This window comes from Physeter macrocephalus, chromosome 7 (assembly GCF_002837175.3).
Source record: "Physeter macrocephalus isolate SW-GA chromosome 7, ASM283717v5, whole genome shotgun sequence".
Taxonomy (NCBI): Eukaryota; Metazoa; Chordata; class Mammalia; order Artiodactyla; family Physeteridae; genus Physeter; species Physeter macrocephalus.
Window position 1 is genome coordinate 5,001,722 of NC_041220.1, and position 16,307 is coordinate 5,018,028.

At 35.6% G+C, this 16,307-nt stretch overlaps 1 protein-coding gene across 3 annotated transcripts in view; it reads right to left on the reverse strand.

The window, feature by feature from the left end:
* Positions 1 to 16,307, reverse strand: part of FSTL5 (follistatin like 5) — a 786,036-nt gene continuing 769,729 nt past the window's right edge. For 2 of the 3 annotated variants that reach the window (XM_024126650.1, XM_024126649.1), the window contains one exon: positions 65 to 767. In XM_024126650.1, coding sequence (XP_023982418.1) covers positions 65 to 767 — 703 coding nt within the window. Of the gene's footprint in view, positions 768 to 16,307 lie in introns of all 3 variants that reach the window. The other variant, XM_024126648.1, reaches the window with a different exon arrangement.

Genomic DNA, 16,307 nt, shown 5'->3' on the forward strand with positions numbered 1-16,307 from the left:
TAAACCATGGATTAAGTGCAGTGTACTGGAAAGCTCTTCAGTTAATAATTGTTTAATAGGGCTCCTAGGCATCTCCAACCCAGACGACTGTATTTCCTTGCTCAACTTCAGTGATCTCACAGTTTAACTTATTGAGTCGTCCATCTAGTATAAAGAGAGAGTCCTTCGAAGGGGTCATCAGATATTGACCAAACAAGCCACTGTCCTGGATTTGCCTGTTCTTCCGGTTCCAAGGCCATTCCTCTGCCTTGAGTGGTTCCTTAAGACTCTTTATCATCTTAACCTTCCCAGAGGCGAGCTCCACAAAGAGCACATCAGTCTGTGTGCTTGAACTACCGTAGATGTTGTACTGATGGGCTTCCGTAAATGATGGCTGAAAGGCCAGGTCAGATATGTGCAGGTTTGTGTGAATATCAAAAGCCTCTTGTATTTCCCCTCTGATGGTGATGTACTGGACCCTCACGAGACCTTTCACATCACTGATGCTGACAAGATAGTGTCCGTCTGGAGAGACATACGGAGTGCCTGTCACATCACTGTTGAACCCAAGGACCGAGTCAGTTACACTGTCCACCAAGAGCTGTGGGGGAACCTCCCCAGTGCTGTTGGGTTTACAGCCAATAAAATAATATCCTCCCAAATGTGTATATGCCAGCGACTGAGGGACACACTTATAGTCCTTCAAGTTAATGGTCTTGACGTATGACATGGTTTCAAGATCAATCTTTTGTAGTACAGCTTCATCTTTATGAAGAATAAATCCAAACCTGCAAAGATGAAAACCAAAGTTAGACAGGAAACTCCGGGGTGGTTACCAGAAGGAAATGCACTGTGGGCAGGTGGAAAGGGCCATCACAGCCCAGGCATTAATTGTCAGGCTATGCAGCAACTGGTGGCCCAATCGTGTTAGAATTAACTTTAAATCTTGCTGCCTTCCTCCTTCCTCTGGGTCATCCTTTCATTACAGCCAAACAGTTATAGCTCATGCTGTAGAAAGCAAAATAATTAAAAGTGATATATCTAGTTAATTGGAAAACACATTTTATTTTTACTCTAGAGGGTCAAAAAGTAAACATTATTTTGCATGTCTCTAAAGCTATTGATATTGAATCAACTTTGTTAACTGCTAGAAAGCCAGCAAGAATAAAAGCCTTGAATATATATCGCTTTCACTCACTTCATTTACTTCTTATATTGTTTATGACCTTCAAATAAATCTGACAATCATCACTATTTAGATAATTATCCATATTTTTCTCATTTTAAGCTGCCTCTCTACCTTAACAGATGTAGATTTTTTTCGGGAGGGGTATAAAACTATTATCCTTCTATTTATTACATTTTAGGATCATCTTGATTAACTACCTTTGCTTTTAACATTTATTTTATTATAAATTTCAAATACAGGTTAAAATTTTCATCCTTGCCAAGCAAATACTCTTATAATTTTTAATGATATACCTGCATTGTATCGGTTATTTTATATTGAACAATGATGAACTTTGGAGATTTATGGCATTTTTCTATTAAATTCAATTAAAAAATAAATATATTTTAAAATATGTTTTGGTGACCTCTTTGATTACTTCAGTGCTTTTGGTCCTGAATGCTAGCTGTAAATTATCAAAAGTCCCTGTGACAAGGGTAAATATATTTTGTGGGTTTTTTTGTTTGTTTGGTTTTGTTTTTTTGTTTTTTTTTTTTTGTTTGGTTGGTTTTTTGCAGGGTATAAATACATTTTGAAACACTGACCTATAACATCAGTGGCTTCCTAGCAAAAATAAGTAGGTTAAATAAGATAAAATGAGATAGAAACTAGTATACACAATTATATCCAAAATGCATATTGGACAACAGAATTGTAAAGGACTTTTATTTTGTTTTTGTTAATAATATTGATTAAAACACCTCCTAATATTTCCAAAAATTCCTTAAAAATAAAGATCAGAAAAGTATTGTTATGTTACACTGACTGTACTCCTAAATGAAGAAAATTAAGATGACTTTACTGTGAGTATTAAAACAAAGCAAAACAAAACAAACTCTAAAGAAAGCCATTTTTATTTTTGTCACCTGTGCAATTCATTTTCAGTATACTAATTCTTAAACAAAGTTTAATTTTTATAAAAATAATTAACATTTCCATACATAATACAGAAATATGGTGCATTCGGTGTAATAATCCTTAAAATTTTAAATATAATCACATGGCAAGCTCAAAATATAAATAAACACAGACCTTTAATATTGTAGAAAAAATAAGATGAATGTTTTCAAAGAATCAGTCTTGTATCATGTAAGTCATGAAGTACATAAGCACAGATATTTTACTAAAATAGACATAAGACTGTAACTGCTTCTATGTTATTGCATTACATAGACTTAGGAAACTATATTATAACTTTAGATATATTTGAACATTTGTGAAGAGACTGCTCTCACTATAGAGAGTACAAATATTTCTATACAAAAGAAAAGCTACCATGTATATCTACTCCTTTAAAAAGATATCTTAAATATTTACTGAACAACCACTAAACCCAAAGAACTGGGAATATATTGGAGGTGAACATAACTCACCCTGCTTTCAATGAGTCTAGAAGTTTTGAGTGAATTGAAAAACTGTGAGTGATTAATGCTTAATTATAGTATTCTGCAACACTATTGCTTAGTAACTATTACTTTATATATATATATATATATTTGAAATAGAATAAAGTAATCATTTTGAAAGTAATATTTCTATTGTATTTCAAAATGACATGCACCATTTCTGGTTGACTTATGGGATCTTTATTTTTTCTTGTGTCCCTAATAACTGTGCTTGTGTCCTTCCAGTAAACAAAGCTCATACTATACCTATTCAGGATACAATTTCAGTCCTGAATACAATGGTATGAAGAGACCTTTATATTGTTAACAATCACTTCTAAATGCTCCCATTAAAATATGAATACCTAGTGCAGGTTTTAAATACTACCTGAATGTTAAAGAATAAGCAAACAAACAAACAAACAAAAACCTGAAAACTGAGTCTCATTATTTTTGTGTTATCGGCATCAAAAATATCATAAAATCCTAATTATCACTACCCACTCTCATACTTGTCTTAATAAATAATGAACTTGGGCTATTGGAAAGGGATGTACTTCCATTCATTGACAGTCATTAAGGACATGTAAGTGTGGAGATGTATCATTGTGTCTGGTGTCATTTATGGAATTGTTAATTATGATGGAAGATACTGTCTTTTTTTTGTTATATATGGCATAAGTGCTCAGAGGCAAAAGCAGTAATTTTCACATTTAATAAAAGACATAAACCAGTCAAGTCTTGGCATTTCAATTCTCCTCTTAACCTGGGGTCTTCTGCTACCTTTAGGCAATGGTATTTGAATGCTAAAGAGGAAGAAGGAGACAAGCTCTAACCACTCATGAACTAGTTTAACTGCGATACTGAAGAATGCACTCAAGTTTCCTGTGATACAATCCAGCCTCTTTTGGAGGTAAATACAGTTTTTAAAAATGGTTCCGTTAAAAATGCAAAAGCCCCATGTGGGGTGATAAAATGACATCCCTTTGGCATCCACACTGTATGCTCCTTTAGGACTAGAGATCTAACTACATAAGCAGATGCATTGAGAAAGCCTTCAATTTTTCACTACTGATTTATTGGTAGGAAGTGGTGTCTCTAATTCAAAATTTCCCCCAGTACAGATTGATATTCTGAAGTCTCCCACTGTTCATTAGTCTGTGATTAATATTTACAAGGCTCTCAACTTTCATGTCTGCTTAGTATAATAAAATCCTGCATAGTACTAGGCCTAACATAGTCTGTCTAATGTCTGTCAGAATGTGTGTAGGAAGTTGCAGACTATGAGAAATGAGAGAGTTAAAACTTATTCTTGAAATGACTTCGTGTATTTGGGAAATAAAGTAACTAGGAAATTGTAACCTCTCGGCACGGCCTTGTGTGGATTTGTTGCCAGATTTGGTGAAGCGAGTGAGAGCCTTCTTTTCTTTACCAAATTATTTTCTTTTTCTGAGTGTTTAATCAATCTAGTTCATTATAAATTTTATAAAAAGATTCAACTTTAATTACTGTTTTTATGCTTTAAAGTGAGGTCATGAGGTGATTCACATTCAGAGAACTTGTTTGGATGAAGTAAGTGTTTTCAATCTGAGCCGATTTAGTTTCATGACCCAGTTTTTCAATATAATAGATATGTGACCTCATATAAAGTCCTTGACTCATATAAAGTCCTTGACTTCCATGAGTTTCAGATTCCTCATCAGCAGGAAGAGGATAAAAGTACCTTGTTTGGAGAATAAATGTGTGTTTATTACCAGTAAAATAGTATATTTTCAACAAATAGAACTCGTCCATGCTTTATACGTTAAGTAGCATCATTTTCCCATTATGTGTCAAATATAATATTTCCTATGGGACAACAGACTATTATAATCCATGGATGGAAAAACAAAAACAAATGATTAATTTTTTTGTATAGCCAGTATTCTCACAGTGTTAAAAATAAGCATACGGTATTACCCAAATGTGATGAGATTTATCCATTTGTAAATTCAACAGCGGTCACTTTATTTATTTATTTATTTACTTATTTATTTATTTATTTTTGGCTGGGTTGGGTCTTCGTTTCTGTGCGAGGCCTTTCTCTAGTTGTGGCAAGCAGGGGCCACTCTTCATCGCGGTGCGCGGGCCTCTCACTATCGTGGCCTCTCTTGTTGTGGAGCACAGGCTCCGGACGTGCAGGCTCAGTAGTTGTGGCTCACGGGCCTAGTTGCTCCGCGGCACGTGGGATCTTCCCAGACCAGGGCTCGAACCCGTGTCCCCTGCATTGGCAGGCAGATTCTCAACCACTGCGCCACCAGGGAAGCCCAACAGCGGTCACTTTGATAATAGAAATTCACCTTTTTATTCTTGCTTTCACTTGTATCAACAGGATCTATGTCCAGTGCGCACCTTGCCCAATCACCAAATCGCTCATGTTGTTAGGAACATGGGTAGCCGAGCTCACTCCATCATCTCTCAGAGATGCTGTTTCAGTTCCTAGGGAGGGTGTGGAGCAGGTGGCCAGGGAGTACTGGGTGACTTTGAACTCTGCACAAATGTTGAGATTTGGAATCGATACCTGTCTTACTCAAGGACTTCCACTAAAAGTAACAGAACATTTTGCGGCTGACTTTAGGACCTGGGTCTCTAAGGACATGGAGAGGTGCAGTCAGAGTGTATGTCATGGCAATTCAGGAGCGTTGCAAGGGAAGTGATTTGGCAGAGAGGGGGAAAGAACAGATACTTAGAGAGAAACATGAATGAAACATCATGCAGCCTAATAAAGATTAACTGTGCCATGACCTCCACATCCCACAAGACCAGGCTACAGTTCTTGCATTTGAGTAACGAATGACTTCCCCATTTCTTTCACTAGACAGCCCCCAAATAGAATCTCACAAAGCAGCTTTTAAGTCACTCACCCCACAGCATCTGCAATGATATTCTGCTCCTGTCCTGCTTTCAAATCCATGACCTGAGATGCTACTGAAGGAATCTCATAATTGTAATTAATGACCTGTATTAATTTGCCATGGTCAGTGCCAAGAGTAGTGATACCCCAAAGCTTAGAGTGAATGCTGCTCCAAAGATTTGCAGAAAAACAATTATTTTATCTCCTGAATCATAATATAGGACTGCCTCTCCCCACAGTCCTCACAGATGCCCCCCTGGACAGTTCTCATTAAAGGTGACTTCTAATACTTAACCACTAAGGACAAGTCCCCATCCTACAAGCTAGGAAGTATTTTTTTTTTAAATTTTTATTGGAGTCTAGTTGATTTACAGTGTTGTGTTAGTTTCAGGTGCACAGCAAACTGAATCAGTTATACATATACATATACCTGCTCTTTTTTTCTTGATTCTTTTCCCATATAGGTCATTACAGAGTATTGAGTAGAGTCCCCTGTGCCATGCAGTGGGTCCTTATTAGTTTTTTTATTTTTTATATAGTAGTGTGTATATATTAATCCCAATCTCCCAGTTTATCCCTCCCTCCCTTTCCTCCCTGACCATAAGTTTATTTTTTACATCTGTGCCTCTATTTCTGTTTTGTAAATAAGTTCATTTGTACGCTTTTTTTAAGATTCCACATATAAGTGATATATATTTGTCTTTCTGTGTCTGACTTAACTTCACTCAGTATGACAATCTCTAGGTCCATCCATGTTTCTGCAAATGGCATTATTTTGTTCTTTTTTATGGCTGAGTAATATTCCATTATATATATGTGCCACATCTTCTTTATCCATTCCTCTGTTGATGGACATTTATGTTGCTTCCATGTCCTGGCTATTGTAAATAGTGCTGCAGTGAACATTGGGTGCATGTATCTTTTTGAATTATGGTTTTCTCCCTGGGAAATGTTTCTGATGTTTCCTCTCCATTCCTGTATGATCTCTTTCCTCAAACCCTGTCATCTGCACCTCCCCAGATTTTAAAACTAATCTTTCCATGTATATCAATGGATGCAAATGGGAAGCAGTAAGTGGGGATTGGGTGTATTTGAGTATTGGTTTTGCCAGACACTATGCCTTATTAGTAAAAAAAAAAAAAAAAAAAAAAAAAATTCCTGCAATCCATATCTGAATAAAAGGATTTCCCCAGAATTTTCTGATACCTCAATTGTAGAAAGCATATTCTTTGAAATAAAATCTCAGAACAAGAAAATTTGAACAGGCATAGGAATTTGTTGTATTGAGATTTTACTTGTGAAAATCTAAATCAAAAACATAGGATCAAGTAAATAATTAGTACTTCATAAAAAGTGACGAGCAGGATTATTAATACTTTGTTTTCCTAACTGGATGATAAGTATCCTGTTTTTCCAACTGGAAGGTAAGACATGCTTAACAGATAAGAAACTAAAATTATAATCTCCTCTCCTTGCAATTAATATATAAACTTCCACACACAATGTGCTGTTGAAATATCCCCCAGTGTGTTACAGCTAGCACAGAGTTTTCATGGACACAAACCATAAAGCTGACATGAGCCATCATTCACTAGTTTATGAATTCCTTTATATTTAGTTGTTTTCTATTATCCCAGACTGACCCTTGTAAGAAAAGATTGAATGCTGTTCCTACTCAAGTACCAGAGGATTTAGCTTTTATCTGAATTTCGCATAAACAGCTCAGTAAAATACACCTGTTCCTAAAGAGTGGTCACATTCACATTTGAAAGAGGTGAAGCACAGAAGTAGAATTGACACATTTAGTAAAGATTTATAACTAGGGCAAGGACGGTTTCTGAATTGGCCTAATGCTTAGATGTGTTTGAGAAATGATAATACTTTGAAGTTTTCTGTTTTCAACACACAGGTTGAAAAGCTGAAATGAACACCAGGATGCCCTCCTTCCTGACTTTTATAAGTATATTGTGCGAATTCTGTATTAAAGATTTTAGCTACTTTACTTCTTCCCTACTTTCATTTTTAATTTTTTTTCTTAAAACATGAAGTAGAAGGTATTACTGATCACTAAATCCCCTATTGTCTTCCTTCTCTGGTACCTTATTTTTCTGTTGTGTAGGGAGTTTGATTCTTCTAGGAAAAACTGAGACATAAATACGTAACTTAATTTTATTATATTCAGGATGTCTAATCGCTAGACAGAATTAATATAGTGTCTAAAGTTCTATCACTTCTAGTGAGTAACCAGGGCATACAGAAATAAACGGATTTATTAAGACTTCTGTGCACATCACATGGACTACAGACCGTATTTCAAATACCAAAGCCCTCCCCTTTTTGCTGAAGAGCTTAACAGCTTAAGGAAAAACATGACAACTGGGCATTAAGATGGCATTTTACAAGATTGGTTGCTCTCCCTAACTTTTTTAGGAAAACAACATGAAAATCTGAAAATAGCAGCTTCCCTGACCTTACCTGTTCTTCTGAAGAGGAGGTGTTTCATGTAAGAGTTGGTAAATGGATCAGAGGTGACATAACAGAAGTGGAGTTAGTAATTAGAAGAGTGAGAAATAATTTGTGAGCACAGAGGTGGGAAGAGAAAAGGAAGATAAAACAAAGACATGAACAAATTAGAATCTTATTAATCAATCAAAAAATATTACCCAAGTGTCCATTGTGTACCTGTAAGACAGAAAAGGAAGTGAAAAACAGGTTCCCTGAGGAGCCAGGTTAGGCATGATTTGGGTTCTAGAGGCTGTGTGATCACATTCAGTAATAATTCACAACCTATTGTGTGCAGTACACTTCATAAAACCTTAGGAAGGAAATGGAGAGGAAATAAATGGTTTCTGTCCTTAAGATAATTATGTCAAGTAGTGGGGTGCTTATAATTATGTGTCTTGACTTGCAAAGAGTATTTGGGGAAACTCTTCAAAGAAAAGATGGGTTACAATTACTAATTTGCTACAGCTACTAACTTTTGCTATGCTAGGCTTTCAGTGGAAGAGAGAGCTCATTTCAGTCTGGGTCCCAGAAGGAAAAGTACAAATTCTAATTAGAATAAATCAAAGAGACTGTTTACAAAGCAATGTAAATTGACTACAAGTGATAGTGCAGTAATGTGTGGAGAGCAACAGTAAGGCTGTTGTCACTGCCGTGTCCTGGAAGGAAGGAGTTAGGCGGAGAGGTATGTCTTGTGAGGATCTGGGACTTTCCATTTTAAGAAACATCTGGTTTCCTAGAAATCAGCAGACAAGGTGCTGGGGGGTGGGTAGTGGGGCTAATACACTCTGGTCCCACCTTCTGCATGCAACCTCCAGCCAGGCTTCTCATTGGCCAGACCCCTGGGACAGAGCAAGGTGGAGAGGGGCAAAGGTTTTGCAAAAGAGCAGCACAGATGTCCTTGGCTGAGGAGCCTGAGAGTCTCAGGTCTAGGGAATATATAGAGCTGCCTGGAGTGAGGACTGTAACATACACAGTTAGTTTTTCTAATTGAGATCATTTGACAATTGATAAGGAAACAAATGTGTAACTGTGCAAGTTGGGAGAAGGAAAAATTCTTGATTTTTTTTCCTGAAATGATTTCTTCTCTGCATAACATTTTCTTCTGGTAAAGTTGCAGAAAATGTCTCTAACATCCAGTTACTAGTAACATATTTTTAATAACTCCTGTGTACTGAATGTGTGTGCACCATATCCTTCACCTCCCTCCAAATTCACAGGTTGACGCCCTAATTCCCCATGTGATGGTATTTGGAGGAGACTTTGGGAAGAATTAGGTCATGAGGGAGAAGCCTCCATCAATGAGGCTACTCAATAGTAGCCTTATAAGAAGGGACATGAGACAGATAATCTCTCTCGCTCTCTGCCATGTGAGCACACAACAAGAAGATGGCAGTCTGCAAACCAGGAAGAGGGTCCTCACCAGAACCTCGCTATGCTGACACCCTGGTCTCTGACTTCCCAGCCTCTAGAACTGTGACAAATACATTTCTGTTGTTTAAGCCACCTAGGCTCTGGTATTTTGTTAAAACAGCGTGAACTGACTAAGACAGACCTTGGTACCACAAGTAGGGATGCTGCTGTTAAAGTGTGGAAGCAACTTTGGAGCTGAGTGATGGGTAGAGGCTGGGATAGTTTTGATGTACATGTGAGAAACAGACAATATTGTCATGGAGGGAATGCTAAAGGCAAGCCTCATGAAGCCCCAGAAATAAAAAAAGGAGAGAAAGTCTCTGTCTTCTTAAAGAATACACCAAAAATCATGAGCAGAATGTGGAAATATGAATGGTAGGAGCCATTCTGATGAAGTCTCAGATGGTACTGAGGAAATATTATTGGAAACCAGAGGAAAGGTGACTTCTGTTATATGCAAAGAACTTGGTTAAGCTGTGTTAGTGTTCTAGTATCTTATGGAAGATAGAACTTGGGAATGATGAAATTTTAGATGTTCAGCTGAGGAGATTTGTAAGCAAAGTTCTAAAGGAGTGGCTTGGTTCCTCCTCACTGTTTATAGTAAAAATATGAGAAGAGAGATGAATTGAAGAAGGAATCATTAAGCAAAAAGGAGCCAGAACATAAAGATGTGGAGAGTTTTCTGTGTCCATAATATAAAAACTGAGAATGCATGCTCAGAAGAGAACATTTAGTGTGTGGAAGACCGACCACTTGATAAGGAGATTAGTGTGGGTGGAACCACAGAACGAATCAGTCACCAGGAAGAACACGGCGGCCAGTTTGAACTAAAGGAGATGGAGATGGGATGGAGTGAAGGGAGGTTGTCTGACTTCTCGAATTTTACAGGATGAGACGATACAGCTATTCAGCTGTGGACATGCATTATTCTTCAAGGCAAAGGGTGAATGGCTCCAGAGGTGATTCAAGGATTATCAGGGCCACATCCTAGGACTGAAAAGACATGAGACATCACCCAGAGCTTCAGGGACAGGACCACCCAGAGCTCTGCAGGGGGCAGAACTGCCACTCCAGTGGGTCTGGAAGCCACAGCATCTAGCCAAAGAGTATATCCTTGAGACTTCGGCATCTCGTGGAGTTCGCCATGCTGCATTTTAGAGTTGCATCATCACCACTCCCTTCTCTCTCTGTTCTCCCTTCTGGAATGAAGTGTCTACTCTGTGCCTGTCCCACCACTGTATTTTGGAAGCACATAACCTGTTTGATTTCACAGGTTCACAACAAGAGGGGAATTTTGCATCAGTATGAACCATACCCTGAGTCTCCACCAAATCTAATTTAGGTGATATTTAGATAAGACTCTGGACTTTACACTTTCAATGCTAGAATGAGTTCAGACTTTCGGGGCTACTGGTATGAATGAGTGCATTTTGCACTCGAGGAGGACATTAATTTTGAGGAGGTAGGAGTGGAATGCTATGACTGAATTGTGCCCTCCCCCGCCCCCCAAATTCATATGTCGAAGCCCTAATCGCCAGTGTGATGCTATTTGGAAGTCAAGCCTTGAGGAGGAAATTAGGTCATGGATAGAGCCCTTGTGAATGGGATTAGTGCCCTTATAAGAGACACTTCTTAGAAAGGTGATCTCTCTCCCTGCCATGGGAGGACACAGCAAGAAGATGACAGTCTGCAAACCAGGAGGAGGGTCCTCACTAGGACCTGACCATGCTGATACCCTGTCTTCTGACTTCCCAGCCTCTAGAAGAGTGAGAAATAAATTTTTGTCATTTAAGCCACTCGGTCCATAGTGTTTTGCTAAATTAATGGAACTGAGATAGAAATATGTAGTAAAAGTTACAAACATGATGAATACTAGTAGTTGTATTATTATTTTCCCATTATGTTTTACATTTTCTTCAGACAAGACTAAAGCTGCATGAATAATTATTGCTTAACAGGTTAAGGGGTTATAATATATGTTCTGCAATTTACTTGGACTTAGTATTAAAAAAAATTATCCTGTGTGTGTGTTCTTGGGTATGTAAGAGTAAGGGAAAGAGGGAAAGGGGAGAGTTTTGTTTTGTTTTTGCATTTTTATTTATATAAGTGATGATATGGCATATATATCTCATGTTGTGTCTTAGTTTTCCTCTTTAAACACTACATTTGAAAGATATGTCCCCATAGCTGTCTGTAGTATATTTACTGCTTTAGAGTCATTCCCAGGAAGCTGAAGTATGAGCCACCATATTTTACTTACTCCATATACTCAGTGAGGTGGCTTCATGTGGCTTCATTCAACTGCTGGGTTGGTTGGTGGCTGAGCTCAGCAAGGAAACCTGGGATGGGTTGGCCTCCCTATTTCAGTGTGGTTTTCTATCCTTAAGGATGCTACACAAGACTTCCTCGCAAGGTGACTGTGGCGTTCTAAGAAGGGAAGCTCTAAATAGTCAACTCTCTGCTTGCCTCATGTTTGCTCAGGTCCCACTGACATTAAGAAATGATATAGCCAAGCCTAGGCTAGAGTCAACGTTTGAGGGGATTACCCAAAACCATTGATACTGGGAGACTATTCACTGGAGACAATTATTATAACAATATACTATATACGGTAATGGTTCAAATGTTGTTGTTTTTCTTGACATAGCTAGCTATCTATTAGTACACAATTTATTGAATAGTCCATCACTTCCCACTGATTTGGAATGCCGCTTGTTGGCTGACATGCATTTAGTCTATGCCTGAATGTTCTATTTACTTCCTCAGCGTTTCTCTTCACATATAAGTTTTGCACTATTTTATTTATTGAGCCTATAAATATGTATAAATACCCAAGAAAATGTATCTTTCACAATTTTTTCTCAAAATTTATTGGCTACTTTTTTTATGTGTGGTGTTCCATAAACTTTGCAGTTTATCAAGTTAAAACATGATTAGTATTTTTATCTTACATTTTAGAATCAACTTATCTAATTTAAACATGTTAATATTTTCAGGGTATTTATTAAATTTATACATTAACTAATTGAATTTTAACATTTTTAAAAGGAATACTGTATAATTTCTATTCATTTTATTCATTTTTAATTGCTATATCATGAAAAAGTCATCTCTTCTTGAACGTATACATAGATATTTTACCTTTTTAGTTGTTAATTTTAATCAATTCTTTTTTCCATTACATCTCCTGATTGATTTTTGTTACTATATATAGAATTACTAATTTCTGAATATTACTCTTAGGTCCCTTAACATTCTACATTATTTTATTTTTATAGTAGTTTCCCATCTCATTTTTTAGTGTTACCTACATTTACTAATATCATTTGTAAAGATGGATAACTTTTTACCTTCCCTTTATAATTTCTAATCCACTTAAGTCTTCATCTTTATCATTCTAGTGACTAGTACGCTCCTCTTATTTTTAAAATATAAATTTCATAACTGGTTTTGACCTAGTGGTGTTTCAACAGTACAGAAAACTATTGGTGGAATGGAATAAAGATTTCAGAAGCAGACTCATGTCATATGGGAAATTAAAAACATAATAAAGATACAGGATATATAGGGTGGAGTTAATCAGCTATTTAATAAGAAAATATATGTATATCTCATTTCTGACACAAAATACTATCTAGACAGATGAAAGCATTTAAATTACAGATAAAATTATAATAATATTAAAAGATCAGTATGTATAATAATATTAAAAGATCAATATTAAAAGTTCAGTATAATAGGACTATTATAATATTATTAAAAGCATAAAATATTTAAATATTGGAGATGAGGCCTTTTTTTTTTTTTTTTTTTTTGCGGTACGCGGGCCTCCCTCTGTTGTGGCCTCTGCCGTTGCGGAGCACAGGCTCCAGATGCGCAGGCTCAGCGGCCATGGCTCACGGGTCTAGCCACTCCATAGCATGTGGGATCTCGCCAGACTGGGGCACGAACCCGCGTCCCTGCATCGGCAGGTGGACTCTCAACCACTGCACCACCAGGGAAGCCCGGAGATGAGGCCTTTTTAAGCAACACCCCACATTTGATAAGTCAAAATGTGAAGCTTGATAAAGGTGGCTGTATTTTAAAAATGAAAATGGTTGGTTAATGCAATCTAAGAAATGAATAAAAATATAAAAGAAAAGGAATATCTTTATATAATGTATTACTAAAATTAGAAAAAGCAAAAAACTAAAAAGAAAAAATTAGTAAACAAAAAAAAGGCTATTCCTCATATGAAGGGGAGCATTAATGGTCTACAAACACCAAATGATTCAAAATTTCATAAATAATTAGTTGAATATAAATTAAGAACAAGAAGTGAGATATTTATTTTACCAATCTATTGTTGACAATAATAAAGGGTGTTTAGATCCACCACTGGTAAAGATGTGATTAAATATGTTCTCTTGTATGCAGTTGGTAGAAGCATAATTGTCTTAGGCTTTTTGGAGAACAATTTGGTATTATCTACCCAAACTAAAATATGACTCTGCTTTAATGAAGCAATAATATCTCAGTATCTCCCCTTAATAAATGCTCATAAGTGACTGCAAAGTAGCAAGTATAAGGATATTCATTGCAGCACTGGTTGTAGTAAGGAAATTTAGAAATAATCTTAACTTCAAACAATAGAGGAATGCTTAAATAAACTATGAACCAGCCACCAAATAAAATCTCATGCTGCAGTTATAAAAATGATAGTGCATTACTAATGACACAAGCATATCTCCAAAACTGTTTATTTTTAAACAAGCATATACCAGATTAAAAAGAATATTGTATTTTAATATACTTATATGTAACTGCTTTAGTAAATGAACTGAAAGATTACTCAACAATCTGTCTATTCTTCTAGAGAGAAAGTGCTATGGGTGTTTTTACTTATTACTATATATACTTCCACATGGTTTGAATATAGCATGTATGCATCAAAACATTTAAAGGAAATAAGAAACCTCATTATTTTGAACTAAATAAAATTAGAGCAGTGAGATGACATTTTCATTTTACAAATTAGGAATATATAACCTTAAAAATGTTTAATGAAATTGGCACTTTCTTCTATTGCTAGTAGCAGTGTAAATTGCAGGTAGAAAATAATTAGTAATTAGCATTAAAGATCTTTCACATACTTATGCCCTGTTTAGTAGTAATTCAATTCCTAGCTGATTAAACCGAGGAAAAAACAATAGATATAGATAAAACTTTATTCACAAATATATATATAAAATTTTTATATATAGTAGTGAAAATTTGTAAAGTATTTGTAAGTATTTATATAAATGATGATATAGCCACTTTAGGCAATAGAATACGCATGTTGAAAATATACTATAAAGCACTAATTTAGGATTAATGTTTATTCAATAAAGTTATATGAAAGGAGCACAATATTGTATGAATGGTATAATTAAACAATTAAAAATAAAATAAGCAAAGCCCCTACTTGCAATGAAGATAGATATGCCCAAAGGTTAACTTTGGTCAAGCTTGGAGATTGGATTTAATTAATTTTTTGTTTTTGTTTTGAAGTTTGCAATCTTTCTCCAGTCAATGAGCATAATCTACTTTTGTAATAAGGGTTAACGAGTATATATAGTATTAATAGCAAGCATATATGTAAGTATTATATATGTGTATATATATATGTGTATATATATACTATTAATACATATTATTATATGTATTAATAGTAAAACAATATGTAGGAACTCTAGATTAAAGGCTCAGGTAGCTGTCATGATGATTACTGACCATCATTTTAATCTTGAAAATGCATTTACTAAGTGAGTAGATAAATGTACAGACTGTGCTTGGTGTTTCAATAAAAAGATTCATGCACATAAAGAGTCATCTTCTGAGAACTAAAGACATATTGAAAAAAATCCTTAAAATACCAGAATATGTTTGGATATCAAATTAAATCAAAAACATGTATAAATACAAAGCATACTTGTACTGAATCAACAGAAGAGATGACGGAACAATAAATTCATAGTACAAGTAGGAAGAATATAGTAACTGAATATTACACAGAGGACCAACAGGAAATCTTGTGATTTGTAATATAAACAAAGTATTTGAGTAGTACAATGAAACTAAACCTTTTCCAGAAGAAGATGCTTGCAGCTGTGGTTTCAGTAGACAGAGGTTACAGCAGAAAATAATTCCATGTAAAAACTGGAAAAAGGAAAGCTTTCTCCTCTCAAGACATCACTTTACAATGTTAATCAGAGATTTTAAAAAATATTTCTTTAAACTATTCTCTTTGAAAATCTGCTTTTAAATCCAACCTGGCATAACTAATTATTTTTTTACAACTTCTATATTCAAAATAGCACCTTTGATGATTATCTTAACTCTCATTTCAGTAACATTGGAAGGTTTTCCATTTTTAAGTCTGTTATAGGTAATTTAGTGACTGAACAGCAGAAACGAAAAATACACTAGAAGGAATCAATAGCAGAACAACTGAGGCAGAAGAATGGATAAGTGAGCTGTAAGATAGAATGGTGGAAATAACTGCCACAGAGCACAATAAAGAAAAAAGAAAGAAAAAAAATGAGGACAGTCTCAGAGACCTCTGGGACAACTTTAAATCCATCAACATTTGAACTATAGATGTCCCAGAAGAAGAAGAGAAAGGGAGTTTCTGAGAAAATATTTAAAGAGATTATAGTCAAAAACTTCACTAACATAGGAAAGGAAAGAGTAACCCAAGTCCAAGAAGTGCAGATAGTCCCATACAGGATAAACCCAAGGAGAAACATGCCAAGACACATATTAATCAAACTAACAAAAATTAAATACAAAGAAAAAACTATTAAAAGCAGCAGTGGAAAAACAAACAATAATATACAAGGGGATCTCCATAAAGTTATCAGCTGATTTTTCAGCAGAAACTCTG